We start from the raw sequence: 15,239 nt of genomic DNA on the forward strand, positions 1-15,239 counted from the left end.
TTTTTTTCCTCCATGTTGAGACCCTGTGCAGACTCTTCCAGTTACAGATCCATTAAACTAGTCCTACTTTCAAACTCCTAGATGGCACTGTGGGGCCACACAAAGGCTGAGCCCTGTCCTTTAACAGACCCACAGTCAGAGGTTATGCTGGTGCCGTGGGTTATACTTCAGTGTTCGGTGGCACTGGTGTGCGGCTTGGCGTTCCTTGGGCGTGACATCCATGATTAAGACAATGATGATAACATCTGATGATCTGATTCCCTCATCAATTTTCAAGCCTTTCCCTCTTGTTTCCTCTCAAGGTTGTAACCTTGAGTGTGGAATAATGAAACATTAGTCCGGCCAGCTCTTGCCAGTGTTCACAAAGGCAGTTAAGCTCCCATCCATTCCAAACCTGATAAAGGTGATAAGGATCCCGCTTTAATAGGATCAGAGGCAGGGTTAAAAGGAAAAGAGGATCTGCCCTCATTGATACAGACACTGCAAGGAGCTTTAATAATGATTGGAATTCATTCTGATGAGACTCTGAACATCATACTGACTTTAAATGTGGAAGCAGTTTATATGTTTTTGATGTGATCTCTAAAACCTGCTGACATTAACTGTGTTTCTGTTCTCATGCAGAACGGAAACACAGAAGAGCCACTTATACTAATGATCCAACATGTAGCTGAGCAGCTGGACCCAATGGATACAGTCTGAAGACATTTCACTTCTAATCACAAAGGCCTTGTGAGTGTGGATGAAGTGACAAGGGATCGTGCACCTACTGTAATTACCAAAAAGAAAAAATTAAGTTCTATGTACTTTCAGACTGAATATCTGGCTCAGACTGACAATGTTGTTTGGTTGGTGTGATGTGTGTGTGGGCTGGTGTTAGGTTAATACAGTATGCGATTCCACTGGCCACAACTAATTGTTTAATTGGCTCACGGGAACTCTCTGTTTGTAGGTAGATGCCAGTGTTAGTTACGAAACTTTGCCAGCTCATGAAAGACATGCTATGTTTGAGCTGACCATGCCGAGCCAATTACAGGACTGACTAGCACATACAGTATATTCTGTACAAAAATAGAAGCAACAGTTGGCATGGTGAAGTGTTAGCAAACGTATATCCAACATCATTTTGCCTCTTGTTTCCGGCTGTTCGCTCTAGTTTTAACCTAGCGAGCCTCACAGCTCAAGGCTTGAATCTTAGCTGCTGTTTCCACAAATAAAAAAACGGATTCCCATTGAAAAATGTTCTTTTGTGCAGGCCTTAATAGCAAATGTTTGCTCAGGGGCCCCTTATCATCTTAATCCAGCCCTGCACACGACCGTGACTGAACACCTGCTTTTCCACAGATACACTGTAACTGCAAAAACTCTTCACATACAGTATATTGATTTCTCAGTTGCTCTGAGGGTATATAATCATATCCTTCCTCCCTATTGCATCATGAGCTAAATCCAAGCTATCTATGAATGTGTCTATGTAGCCTTGTGTGATGCACCAACATAACATCCCTTTTGAGAAAAACATCATAATTACTGTGTCTCCGCTGACAAGGTTACTTGTCACTGCTGATGTTCTTACAGTATCATTCAAATGACAGATGATTTCCTATTCACTGAAGATGTATTCCCGCTCTCCGTTGCAATTTCCCTGCTTTGATGTCATCTAATGAAATCATCAGGAGAATCAATCTCTCCTCCCATTCCCCCGACAGCCTATTAAGACCCAGCGCTGCCAGAGAGGAAGTCTAGGCAAGCAGCCATTTTTCATACTTCAGTGGCGTCTAAATGTGGGAGATTACAAATGATGAAATCACAATAGTACACAAGTAACCATATAAATGAGTATAAACGAGTGTATTCATCGCTGGGAATTACGCTCATGCACAAACAGAGCGAGTGCAAGTCACAGGCCAATCAGTGATCCATTCTGCTGCCGACTGGCAATTTCTGCAATCAGTGCCTCGAACAATCACGTGAGGACAAAGTGTTAATCAGAGCGCCGCTTTTGACATCAAGTTAAAGGGGGAACAATGGAAATGTGGTGTGGAGAGAGATCGCATGGTACTGGATGACACTTTCTTGCATCATCAAAATACATCCAGCTCTACCGCCATGTCTCCCTCTGGCCCAGCACCTTTCTCAAATGAAGACATCGGCTTAGGCGTCAATCAGTTCCTGTCACAGCAAATCCCAGAGCAGTCGATGCGCGCTCCCACCACGGCTGGGCGGGCCCTGCCGCTGGTGTGTGCGTGGTAGGCTGCTTTCTGACTGACACACCCATTAGAGATTGTTACGCCTGTCTGAGTCTTGCCACCGTAATAGATCATCCACAGAGGGAGCCACTGAGGAGACGATGAATTCTGCTCTCCAGGATTCAGGTAAGGCAGACAGGACAGACGGATTGACGGGCAGACCATTTTCCAGTGAGCAGTAGACTCTGTCTGACTCCAGACTGCTGGTATAATGATGAGTGAATTCCGGCCTAAATATGCACAGATGAGGAACTAATGATAAGAAAGTGAGTGAGTGACAGAAGAAAGACAGGTTGCTCTGGTGTGCGCTGCCATCGGTGAACATTAGTTTGACAGCTTCAATTTACAGACTCTCTGGCTTTATACACTGTATTCATATTATATATTCACGATGAATTACAGTGACAGTGCATATATAAATAACTACAAAGCTCTGATTAGGCCAGAAGGGAAATCTGCATATTGTAATGTGCAAAAAATGTTTTATGTAGAATCTCACGCAGCTGCAGCTGACATTTTTTTTTTCAAAGGATGGCGAAGGCATGACTCTGCCTCTGATTGGCTGATATTCTTACCCTAACCCCAACCAATCATATACCTCTACATCATATACTTGTGTCTACCCTGCACATACATGCAGCTGTAACAATTTGAACCATTGTTGCCATAAAAAATTGATCAGTTCATCTTTAAGTTAAACTTACATCACCTTTAAAAGAAAACTACAAAGGTGATGTCAGAACAGAAACTTTGCTTCTGACAACTTAAGTAAACCACTGCGGTGACATTGCTATTTGGGGTCTGGAGATTCAGTTTTGTTATTCCTAAAAATGACTCATCTCTCCATATGGATGAGGAACACTGGCAGAGAGGAAATAGGACATTTGTTTTCCATGCGTGTGGGTGTGTTTTTTCAACAAAACAAAAATGCTGCCTGTGTTACAGCAACAGCTTTCAATACTGGAAGAGAAGAGCAAATCTCACAGAGTGAGATAAAATCTCTCTCTGGCCACCGTCTTCGACAGGTCAACAGTAGCAGTGGGGGACATTTATCACCAAAGTTATTGCTTTGCTGCCACTGAGGGGAGGAAGGAGGGAGAAATATCACAAAAGGCATCACAAAACAAACTCAGCCATCCTCCATCAAGTCCAACGAGTGGAAAGATGTGCTGCAACAACTCAATATTGTTTATTATTTCTGGGTTTGTTTCGTTGTGGAGCGAAGATAAGGAGCTATCCATCATGGCTTCTGTCTGCAACCTGAGGATTCCATTATGGTCCAACACAATATGGTCACCGTTTACATCAAACAGCACACAAAAGCACTGCCAAGGAACCAATTTCCTGTTACCTTCATGAATAAGAATCTCATTCATCTTCCTCTGTGCACATTCATAAAGGCAGACAAGAGCTGAGTGGAGACCTATTATCAAGCTGTCCTTACTTCAACAATGTTCCGAGCGCAAATGCAGGCTGAAGGCAGCACATCTTTTCCGGGAGAAACCAGCTCGTGTTGTAAAGCTTTTCCTGATTGTGCTGACTCTCAGAATTTTTGAAAATATATTTTTCATTTTTTTTTACATTTTGCCCATTGCAAGGACTTCATTCATGTTCATAAATGTGCCTCCAAAACCACATAGAGCAGCCATTATTCCCCTCATGAGTCAGTCACACTGAGCTGCTACATGTCAGGTTGATTTCTTCACGCTGACACTCACATCAGGCCCTCACAATAAACCCCCGCTGTCCTTGAATCACCTCACACCGGTGGCGGACCGACTTTCCATCCATCCTCTCATTCAACATTTATTCACGCACGGGTGGGGCATGCACGCTTGATCACGTTCCCCTTTCGCATTATGGTTACAAAGCAGGTAACGGCCTATCAAGCATTTCTAAAAGTACAGTATATAAATGATAAACATCAGGGGCCCTCTCCACCGTGGAGTCATGTTTTGTGCTGTTGAGCCTCTTTCCTCGGCTGCAGAGGGGAGACGGGGACCTGATCTGATAACTTTTTGAGCATGTCAGCTCCCCTCCACAGGAGTATAGGTCAATGTTCAATCACATCAAAGCCACTTTGCCGTAATCGACTGAGGGTTTAATGTGTTTACTTCACAGCAGTCTTCCTCAGACCTGACAGGTGGTGAGAGCTTGGATCTCAAACAGTGGGCAAAATGAATTTAAAGTCACAACTTGTAACATTTCCTCCACATTAGACCTCTAAACCCTCTGATTTCTGACACTATATATGGCTGGTTTGGGCTCGTCAGTTACCTCTTTGTGCAGTAGTCCACCATTCCCGCAATGGATTTGAATGGCGTCCATATGGCAATCCCAGGCATTTTGAAGAAATATATTTGCAGCAGTACATTTCCAGTGATTGCTCATCTTCTTCTGTTGTATTTCTGTAGCAGTTTGAAGTTTAATTTCTTCGATATGAAGAAATTTCTAATTTTGGAATTTCACAGCCTCTGCTCAGACAAAATGTTCAGAAGGAAATCAACTAGTTAACTGCCACATTTGTACACACGCTATTAAAATCCCATTCAGCTCCTGGCAAACAGAGGTGACTTCAAGTTTTTAAATTGCAATGAACATAAGCAACTTTAGCACAAGCTGAAGATTTGCCGAGTACAGTGTTCCTTTTGGATATCCTGATATAATCCAATTTCAGTTCACTTGGATTCTTTCTGGTTTGGAGCTCATCAATGCGCCATTTCGCAGCTTTAAAAGGCTATAGTTTTCCTGCTGTCGGTAAAACGCCAGCAATAAAACATGCAGATCCAGAACGCTGCAGTACTACAGGAAGCCATAACCACAAACACTGGCAATTGAAGGAAACATAAATCATGTGCATATAACAACTGTCTGAGCCCTATTCAGGCATGAGTGAAAGATGGCACTGTGCAGATTTGTGCGTCTGCTGGGCTGTGTAATGCCGTGTTGATTATTTTCCAAAGCCTGGGAAAATAAAACTGTCAGACTGCGTAAGTCATAATTAATTGTAATTAATGGAACCAGTTTTGCTCTAATCATCGCATAAATCGCAGTCATTTCTGGTTAAAATACAAAAAAAAAAAAGAAGTCACGACTCACACTTTGTAATAGATGGCTTCTCTGAATACATTTTGGGCATTTAATCATCTATGTAAATGGGACGCATTACTTGGAAGTGATTAAAATAAGGGAAATCTAGTCCAAACAAACGAGAACAATTACACAACTAATGGACTTCCTGCTATGCCGTAAAACTTTAGATTCAGCAGCTCTGAACTGGACTGAAAAAGAGCTGACAGGGAGCGTCTCATTTCCAAATTTGTAAATAGCACAAATAACTTAAGTCAGTAAGAAACACAGTGGGATACTAATTACACACTATATGAAATTTATTCCGTTGGTAGTAATGTACAAGAATTATAAAGCTGGTTTGCTTAACATCTTACTGATAGTTCATACTGCTGTACATATCGTCCATCAAATACAGGCCTGAGCTGTTCTCACAGATACACCGGGGGCTTAAATAAAACACAGTGGACAAAAACTCAGAGGGGGGGGGGGGGGGGGTGGCGGACGAATGAGAAAAATGGAAATCTAAACAGTTCCTCTGTGTGCATAAAAAAAAAAAACACTGATACAATAACTAAAATCTAAACATTTCAAGGGCCAAAATGTTAGCATCCACATGTGAAATGACATTTGCTGCCCTGCACTGAGACGTTCTCAGATGCACAGGCTGATCTCACCACAGCTTTCAGATTTGCTCCACTAGACGTAACACGTGCACTCATATTATAATTAACATGAGACCAAATGCTCAACATATTCTGAATAAAGCTGAGGAAACAAAAACGTGACAAAAAGGAAAAAAATCTGACAGATCATTCCTGATAGAGACAAGTGTGTTAAAACCCCCCGTCAACGACCGACGGGGACACACTGACCCCCCATCCTCTGACGTGCTAGCAGCTGCCCTACGTGGACTCTGTGCCCGGTCGCTCTCACTCCTTCCTGCGTTTCTTGTCGTGGTAGTCGTCCTTGGAGCGGCTGCTGGTGGAGGGCCTCTTGGAGCCTCCGTGCTGCTTGGCCTCCTCCAAGAACTTATCCAGACCGAAGGGATCCTCTTCAAACTGGACTGGCCCCTCCCTCCTCTGCCCGTGGTCAGCACCTGAGAACTCTTTGTCTGGAACAAACCTGATGGTGGACGGGAAAGACGACAAAGTGTTGAAACTACATGCCAATTGCAGGTTGATTCCTGTCCAAAAAAATGCTTTCATGAGAAGAAATAAAAGACTGGATCCACAATATAGGGTACTCCATGAAACTTAAGTTTTGATGTCTCAGAGGATTCGCTTAAGTCAAAGATTTTCTTTTCTATGTTGTGCACAGCGGTGTAACACCCTGCAGCCAGCCAAACATTCCTAGAGGACAATGACAAGCTGGTGACTAAACATATGGGACAGGCTATGCTCGGCTAGTAGAGTGTGGCACTGCTGCCCCAAGGACAAGGGCTCCTGCTGGGACATCATGTGCGCGCTTGCCTCGTGTCTCAAAATAAAGCCAGAATGACCTCAAAATAATCCAGGCTTTTATTGGGATTTTCAGTAATTAAAATTGAGTAGGTTAAAACTGAAGCAGCCTCATAAAATAAAAAATGTCAATTACAAGTGATAAAAAATTGAAGTGTTTTCAAAGCAGCAATGGCAAACACTGCTCGCTTTTAATGCACTTTCTAGAGTCGTGTTTCTAAAGAGGCTGGTGCCACCATAGGAAAATGAAATTAGCACCATAAATGTGTGTTATTGAAGATTCGGCAAAAACAAGTAATTCACAGTACCTGTTGTTTTGCATGAGTGTGTCAAAGTCATCCGTGTAGGCGTCCTTGTCTATGTTCTTGCTGGGCCGGTAGATGTTTGAAGCCATGTCTCTGCCGCCACGGAACGGCTGGTCATACACGTTGTACGTCTCGTCCTCACCACCAGCGAAACCACTATCCATACCCTGGAGAGACACAACGAGAGAAAGAGCGTCTTTAAGAAGATGCATCAGTGTACAACAAGGCGATGCGTTTACAGGACTTTCTGCATGCGAATAAATCTCTTCTCTGGTTTTTGTTTCCCTTTTGTACCCAAGAAAAATACATTTGTCCTCTGGGTTACGAGGTGTTTTTTTCTTGTATCTCGGTATCGATTTACTCAATTTAATGAAATGCTGCTCATCTATCAAGTTTGTTCTGCCGCTGAGGCTTTCATTATCACCCGATCCAGGAAAAAACAAACCACTGGAGCCTGTACCACCTCAGGCACTGGGAGTGACGCTCACTGTCTCCCTTCCCTTAACATATCGTAACGCTCATTTTAGAAATGCGTCCTCACGCGGCAGAGCTGGACATGCAGTCTGTCTACATACATACTGATATTTTTCTCCAGTCAACACAAATCATCTCAGTCTATACTGCTGCAGTAAAGCAGCTCTAACATATTCTCACCTTGCTCTGATTGAAGAGTCTCTGGTCGTACTGGGCCTCACTGGCAGAGCGAGGGTTGGGCACGCCAAGAGCGATGAGCTCGCTGATGTCCCTGTCCTGGTCCCTCTGCAGCTTCGACCTGGGGCAAGAGAACAATGTCTGAAATTTATCAAAGACTCAATGCAAAAAAGAAGAATGACAAAGATGGAAATAACTGCTAGAAATGAGTAATACTACATTTCTATTAACATTGTATTCTTAGTGGTGTGGCGTCAAAACTCTGAAGTCATAAAAATCGTAGATTCAGTGTCGTGTTGCACAGTAAATAACAAGATTTTGGCTAAAATTTTTATGTCTACCAATGGGTATAACATAAGGTAACTTCTAAAATCATATATTTCCAAAAAGTCCCAGGATTTTGCAGTTACGGATTTCATTTATAAAGAAATATGTGTAAGGAATGGACTTTTTTTTTACGAAGTTCTTGGTGACATTAGCATCTCGACTGTCCTTCGGCAAACAGCCATCTCAAAGTTAAATGAAAGGTAATTTTAAGATAACAAGGTTTCTGCTTTCTGACAGCTGGAATTGTGATTGTAATGAGCTCTCCCTCTGAATTTCAATTCCTGCACTCCTCCAGAGACCCGCGCTTCCATCGAATGACAACCTGACTTCACACACTAACTGATCACACATCTCACATGCACAAACAGCGCGTGGATCACTGCAAGGACTACTGCGTGAGTAGTCTGCTGGATCCCGCTGCGTTTGTTCAGTATTACTGCTGGCCCCATGAATGATTCAGCAGTGAGCAGTGCATCTGTGTGTGCATACACTGAGAGGAGGGGTGGGTGAGTTCACATGCAGTGTGTTTAAAGTGCGTGTCCAGCACCTCTTATCAGGAGCAGCTCTGGAAATGTTCCTGTCGTGCTGTCTCTCTTTCCTTCTGTCATGGCGGATCTCGTCACGCTCCCTGGCCTCGCCGTCCTCGCCACCTGCCGCGTGAGACGGGTGGAGATGGATGAATGGGGAGGAGGGAGAACGGGGTGCAAAGAAACAAAAAGGACATTTAAAAACAAAAAAGAGAAATAAATCCCTCATGAGGAGAGGAGTGGGAGACAGATGATGTGAAATGGTGCAGAGGAAGTGATATGAAACATGGGGACAGAGAGAGAGAGAAATGAGAAGACGGAGGTGAGGAAAAGTGGAGGTGGATTGTAGGTGATGTTAGGGATAATGAAAAAAAAATTTGTGTAGAAATGAAAGAAATGTGAGGAAGGGGACTGATACACACTTTCAGCTGTCACAGGGAATTTTTACCAAAACATTTTTTAAGAAGCATTTCAGATTTGGCATTCTGATTTGATGTGATGTTTTCCAGTCAAAAACAGGAAACACGGCATCGATTTTTCTTCTAAGGTGTATGTAAATGATCAACTGGGAAGCAGACACATCATTTCACAGCCTACTGGTCCTGTCAACACTGGCAGGGGGGAAAATGGTGTCATCACTTATGCCACTCATGCTTCAGATTTGGACAGTACTGACAACAGAGTCTGCTGCACTCACGTACGTATACACACACACACAAACACACGCACGCACGCGCGCACGCACGCACACGAACATGACAAAATAATCCTTATCTTCAGGACTCACCTTTGTCTCCATGACTTTTGATCCCTGCCCTGCGGTCTCGAGCCATCTGAGCCAGTTCCCTCAGTTTCTCCTCCTTCTTTTCCTTCTCCTTCTGGGCCATCTTCTTCTCTACCTGGGCTCTCATCTCCACTGCCTCTCTGGCCTATGGAAGCAATCAGGTTTCAGTATATAATTTAAATATGGGTTAAAAAAGATACACATTTTATGCAATGAAACAATTCTGGGACATTAATGGAGCACCTTTCTGTCAGCAATGTACAGCGCCTCGGCCAACTTGGCAAAGTTTTCATTGATGTGAACTGTTTGCAGCCCCCGACCATCAGCAGCCAGGCGTTTGTCAAGAGGAATGGTGTAGCCCTGAAAGATATTAAGGAGATTGAGGGGGAAAAATTAGCAGGGATTTTAAAAAAAGGCAGTAGGACAATGAAACTGGGAATTACCATGACAAGATCTGGGGTCCTAAAAATCTAACATTAAAGCAATGTATTGAAACCCAACTAAAAAAAAAGCCTAGAAACACAAATAAGGCTGCCTGACTTACAATGTGTCTGACATTCAGATACAGAAGTAATAGTCAAGTGTTCCAGTTAATTCTAGTGTCATCTTACCTTTGCGTTTTTCCAGTTGGAGATGCACGGAGGAATCTTCCACTCCTGCTGCTCCTTGACTGTCATCTGCAACAAAAAGGGAGACACTGTCAAACATACTTTTTGAGCAATGCAAGCGATGACATTTTGATTTTTCAATGCATGCATGAAAGCAGTGGAATGCTTCTAACGTTTCTGCAAACTGTACCTTTCTGCTTGGGGAATGCATGACGGGGGCAGGGGGAGAAGGAGGTCCACGGGGAATCTTCTTGTTGATCCTGAAACGCAAAATTACACCCATCAAATCTCTTCATCATTTTTGTCAGACTGAGGTGGGTCAGAAAATACAGGAATTGAAAAGATAAATCATTACACAGGAATAACAGGCAAAACGAAAGAGACAAATTGTGACATTCTGGTCAAAAATGACTTTTCTATAATACCAAGGTCCTTCTATAATGGAGCCAACTTTAGACATCTAAATATATCAAAAGGGCAAATGGGCAATCATTACTAGAATTATTCATTAAGATTTTCAAGGGAATCTTGCTCAAGACAGAACTTGAACAGGTTATGAATTACATCCCACCAAAATGTTTCAATTGGGTTTTAATTGTTTAATGCTTCTTTTAAATCCTTCTGCGTCTTAGTACTTAATTCTCACTTAGATGTCCTTTGGCTACTGCTTTATGCTCAATTCAGATTAACATACTACAACAAGCACTCTTCACACAGAAAAAAAACACCTAAAGAGACAATGAAAAAAAAAATGTAACACTGACTTTATTAACTGAAATGCCTCAAATTCCAGAGTCAGACACACGTTCACTTACTTGAAACGTGGAGGTTCCATTGGATCTTTCTGCATTTCCACCATGCGGATCACCCTCTGTTTGGCCCCTGAGTTAAAAGCTACTCCCTGTTGCGATGGGGTGTACCTTGGGGAAAGGCAAAAGGGAAAGAAAATATGTGTCACCATGTGTAAAACTTCTAACTTCACTCAGGTACACAAATACAAGCGAAAGTGACGACCATTAAAATCAATAAATAGTATGTTCTTAAGAGTTTCATAACATCACATGTCACCTCATCACTACCATAAATCCCACGTGATGTTAGCATTAAATGAACTCATATTTTAAAACATTGAAACTGTTCAAACTGTGACACATACCTGATGTACTGTGCAGGAGCCTGTTTGTCTGCTGCTCTTACAGGCATGGCAGCAGCGATCTTTTGAGACACCTGCTTATCCAGAGCAGCACGGGTCTTCTCTGTCAGCTACAGATGACACAAGTTTACATGTAGACTGATTAGCAGATTCACCTCATTCAAACTCAGAAAAGTTAAAGCAAAAACTGAATAACAGGTGGTCACAAATAGTTCTGACTGAGATTATGGTGACACATCGTTTTAACATTTTCTAAGTTTGCAAAATTGACTTCTACAAACACTGAATGCTCTCCTTGGGTATATGGTGTAAGGCTATATGATCCTTAAGTAGTCAAATCTATAGCGCCAGGAATAACTCAGCTTAAGCCTGTGTTTCCATGAATACACATTGGAACGTGGTTTACCTCTCTCACAGCCTCCTCGTCAGGCTTTTGTAGTTCTGGAGTGTCTTCATTCAGAACTTCCTTCGGGAGAAGGTCTGTGTACTTACTGAAGACCACCTGCAATGATGAAAGATGAGAAAGGCTTAGAAATAACTAACGCAACAAGCAATGACTGCAGAATTTGACCAGTCATGTAATGTCATCTAACTTGACATTTTTAAGTAATGCATGAATGAATCTTTTAACTGTGTGTTGAGAGTATCATTGCTGACTGCTGAAGCAGTCTATTGTCTGTGTACCTTATCCTTGGATTGGCCTTGCCTGGCGATGGCATCATACTTGATCTTTCCTTCTGCATCCACCTGCACAGCCAGGGCATTGGAGGTCTTCTTCTTTCTACCCATCTCCAGAGGAAACTGGGCCACATGGATTTCTGGGAAAGCTCCTCCATCTCCGAAATCCTACAGAAGCACAGATGTAACAGCAACAATGAGGTGGTGTTGATTAGCTTTTAAAGACATAAGTGTGGGACATCAGCCAAGAAATATCCCCAAACCACCACCAAATATGTTAAAATCCGTCCGAGTCGTTTTAGCACGCTTTACCTCAAGTGAACGAGGCACCCAGCCTTGTCGATGTCCATATGGAGGAGGCTCTCTGCGGGACGACACCAAGGCGGTGGAGTAGGACTTCTGGGCCCGGAGCCTCTCCTCTGCCTCCAGCTGGTCTTGAGACAGCTGGGTCGGCGCCGGTAAAAAGCTGGACACAAATAATAGCCATGTAAGTCTGACTGTTTTGTACAGCAGCACAACTGTTGTAAGCCTTAGCTTCCGTTAGCCGACAGCGGCACCGAGTACCCTCGTTGTTTGGGGAGTGTTAAAACTGTTAGTCAGCTAGCTAGCAAACAAGCTTCATATCGTTACAATTTTCAAGTACCAAATAGAAGTACGATGCTAGCACATCACTACCACGCAATTGACAAACGTGTTGTGCCCACGGCTGCGTGCCGCTAAACTAGCTAACGCTAGCTAACTGTTAACGCCAAACGTTTAGCATTAGCTTACGACATACTGTTTCAGCTAACTGCCATTAGCTGATGCCGTTAGCTTCGACTAAAACAAAGAAACTATAGCAGACAGACCAAAAATATCAATGTGAAATCTTGAAGGTAATCTATACACCGTACAACATAAAGTGGGAACGACATATTATACAAGTGATTATACAATAAAAACACAAAAGGCCTGGTCGCTGTACTCACCTCGTCAAAGACATTTTCTCCTTTCTTCCTTAGCAATGGAATGCGCATGCGCGGTGTAGGCTGGATTGTACGACGTAGTTTTACTTCACCTTGTTGTTTTAGATATGTATCCTAAATGATTTTACTGTTTACGATTCTTTTCGTTTTGGGATTAGATTTCTCTCTTTTTTATTTTTTTAACGTATTATTCAACAACATGAATTTATGCTTTGGCAATGTGACAAAAATTGATGCCAATAGAGCTTATTTGTGCGTGAGAAAGAATAGAATTGCGTAGAATAGAATAGACAGGACCGTGTTAGGGTCACCATCACACTGTTAATGTAACATCCCACCAAAAAACTGTCAAACCTCAACACCAACTTGATTATAACTTAACCCCCAAATTTCATTATGTTATTATAAGTCAGAATCCAAAGTGTTTCTCGTAGTTTTGTCGGGGAATTTCACATCCCTTCAAGAAAAAGGAAAATGCAGCTATTATAGTTAGGAGAAGTTTCAGCCTCTCCTGACAAGCTTAAAAGTAATTTAACATAGCAGTTTGTATTTCCCTGCATAATTTCTCTCTAAAGTGATAAATCTCACTGAAGACTCTGCTAAATTGCATCCGAGTAGCTGAGGAGACGGGCAATATAGCAAACAGAGCAACAAAGTGCAATCAGCAAGAAACTCACGCAAGTCTTTGCTTACACACACTCTCAGCAAATATTATTTCATAATCCATTCATAATTTATTCATAAGTCATTTCAAGTTGTTTCATCTTGAGTTACAAGCAGATCTCTTCCATAGACAGGATATCCACAAAATTAGAAGGGAAAGCTTTTTCTTTTTTTTTAAAGAAAAGGCCTTTTTTTTTTTTCAGCAGAGATTTTTGCCTTGTCACAGTAGAAAAAGCACAGGCGTCACTAACAACAACAACAATGGTTCTATTGTGCTGTGAAAGTGTGACAGTGAGCCAGCATGAACAATGTCAGCACACTGAAACTGCCTTCATTCATTTTGTTATTTACACCTGTGCTGAACTACTGTGACTCAGAAGTAATGGTCGCAAAAGTGACGGTCGGTTCAGTATCAATAGATCAGTCAGTCAATGAATAATACTTATTAAATCTGGTATTGACACTTAACATATCTGGCATATAGTGTCTGATATTTTAGTATATTTTAATGATAAACTGGAATAATTCCCTCAATGTTGATATTGCTAATAGGACTATCCACAGTGAGCAGCAACAATCTCTATTGTGCTAATTTTGCTTTCCTTTCAATTCCAATTTGACTTGTGTGAGGGGACTTCTGTGCTTTTAATCTGTGCTGCCCACTGATGCGAACTTTGTATCCTCTCAGCATTTTTACTGCTACTTGCTGTTTCTGACTGGAATCCCGGTGTCATGTTAGCCAGGACACACATATGCCTATTATATTGTGCTGCATTGCAAGAAAAGCTTTGAAAATGCAAGAATGAAACAAATTTACCTCTTGATAGTAATTTTTGCAAATGGCTTAGTTTCTAAATACTGAAAATGTCCACATATAATCATGACATTGTAGCAGTGAGTCCCCCCTTTGCTGCTGCACACATCCTCGCAGCCTGTCTGTGGTTTACTACATCGGAGAGTGTGACTGCTCTGAGCTCCTTCTCTCTTTAGAATTTAGTTTTTTAAAGAAAGGACGCTGGTGAATGGGCCATATCCTCGTCTATTCTCAGGGCCACTGATAAGCACTTGGTTGCTCCAGTCTTCCATACCAGGGTTTCTCCTGTTGTGCATGACTCTTTTTTTTTGGCCACTAACTGCTTCTATGTACAGAGTAATGAGGCAGCATAAGCAGGAATGACAGCCAACATTATCTTGTGCAAAATGGCTGGAAGGAAATCCTCAAGCTGCTTCAGTCTCGGTTGCCAGTAAGGCATATATGTTTCACTTGAGACCACTAAACACTGGGAGAACATAAAAGCTTGCAAAATGAGTTTTGCTGTGGAATAGGAGAATTATGTAATGTCGCCATAATAGACCCTGCTGTTATGATGAATGTGATAAATATTTTGACTCGGGCTCTCCTGCCATAATGATCAGCAATAAAAGTGACATCCCTTCTGTGAATGACTTGTGCTCGTTGGTCTTCCTCCTTTGCTTTTCTCTGTCTCTGCCTTTCTGTGCGTCTGCCTTTCTTTCTTCCTTCCTATGCTAATACTTTTATCTGGGTGTCTGCATCTTTTCCATCCCTGTGTCTCCTCTGTCTCTGTTCCCTTCCCTTCCCATCTTTCTTCCTTCCTCTCCCTCTGCTTCTCGGAGGAGGAGGCAGTCTGTCAGTCTCTCAGCAGAGACGTGGTTTATTAATGTGACACAGGGTAAAAGGACACGTCAGAGGAGATCAATCACAGAGCTACGGCACGGGACAAGAGAGCTTTTAATAAACCCAATCATCTGGGTGCTTCTCTTTTAGGCCGTGCCTGGCAT

General features: G+C 42.4%; 1 protein-coding gene across 1 annotated transcript; it reads right to left on the reverse strand.

Annotated features, from left to right (window-relative positions):
* Window positions 1-5,620: 5,620 nt before the first annotated feature.
* snw1 (SNW domain containing 1) lies at window positions 5,621-12,824 on the reverse strand. The gene is made up of 14 exons (XM_076756833.1): window positions 12,780-12,824; window positions 12,124-12,277; window positions 11,818-11,979; window positions 11,540-11,635; window positions 11,137-11,243; window positions 10,796-10,900; window positions 10,171-10,240; window positions 9,984-10,049; window positions 9,616-9,732; window positions 9,376-9,517; window positions 8,609-8,711; window positions 7,738-7,855; window positions 7,087-7,250; window positions 5,621-6,443 (listed from the first exon to the last, which is right to left on the reverse strand). Exons 1-14 carry the CDS (start codon window positions 12,791-12,793, stop codon window positions 6,251-6,253), a joined length of 1,611 nt encoding a protein of 536 aa, XP_076612948.1. The 5' UTR covers window positions 12,794-12,824; the 3' UTR covers window positions 5,621-6,250.
* Between the last annotated feature and the right edge of the window lie 2,415 nt (window positions 12,825-15,239).

This window comes from Chaetodon auriga, chromosome 18, assembly GCF_051107435.1.
Source record: "Chaetodon auriga isolate fChaAug3 chromosome 18, fChaAug3.hap1, whole genome shotgun sequence".
Lineage (NCBI taxonomy): Eukaryota > Metazoa > Chordata > Actinopteri > Chaetodontiformes > Chaetodontidae > Chaetodon > Chaetodon auriga.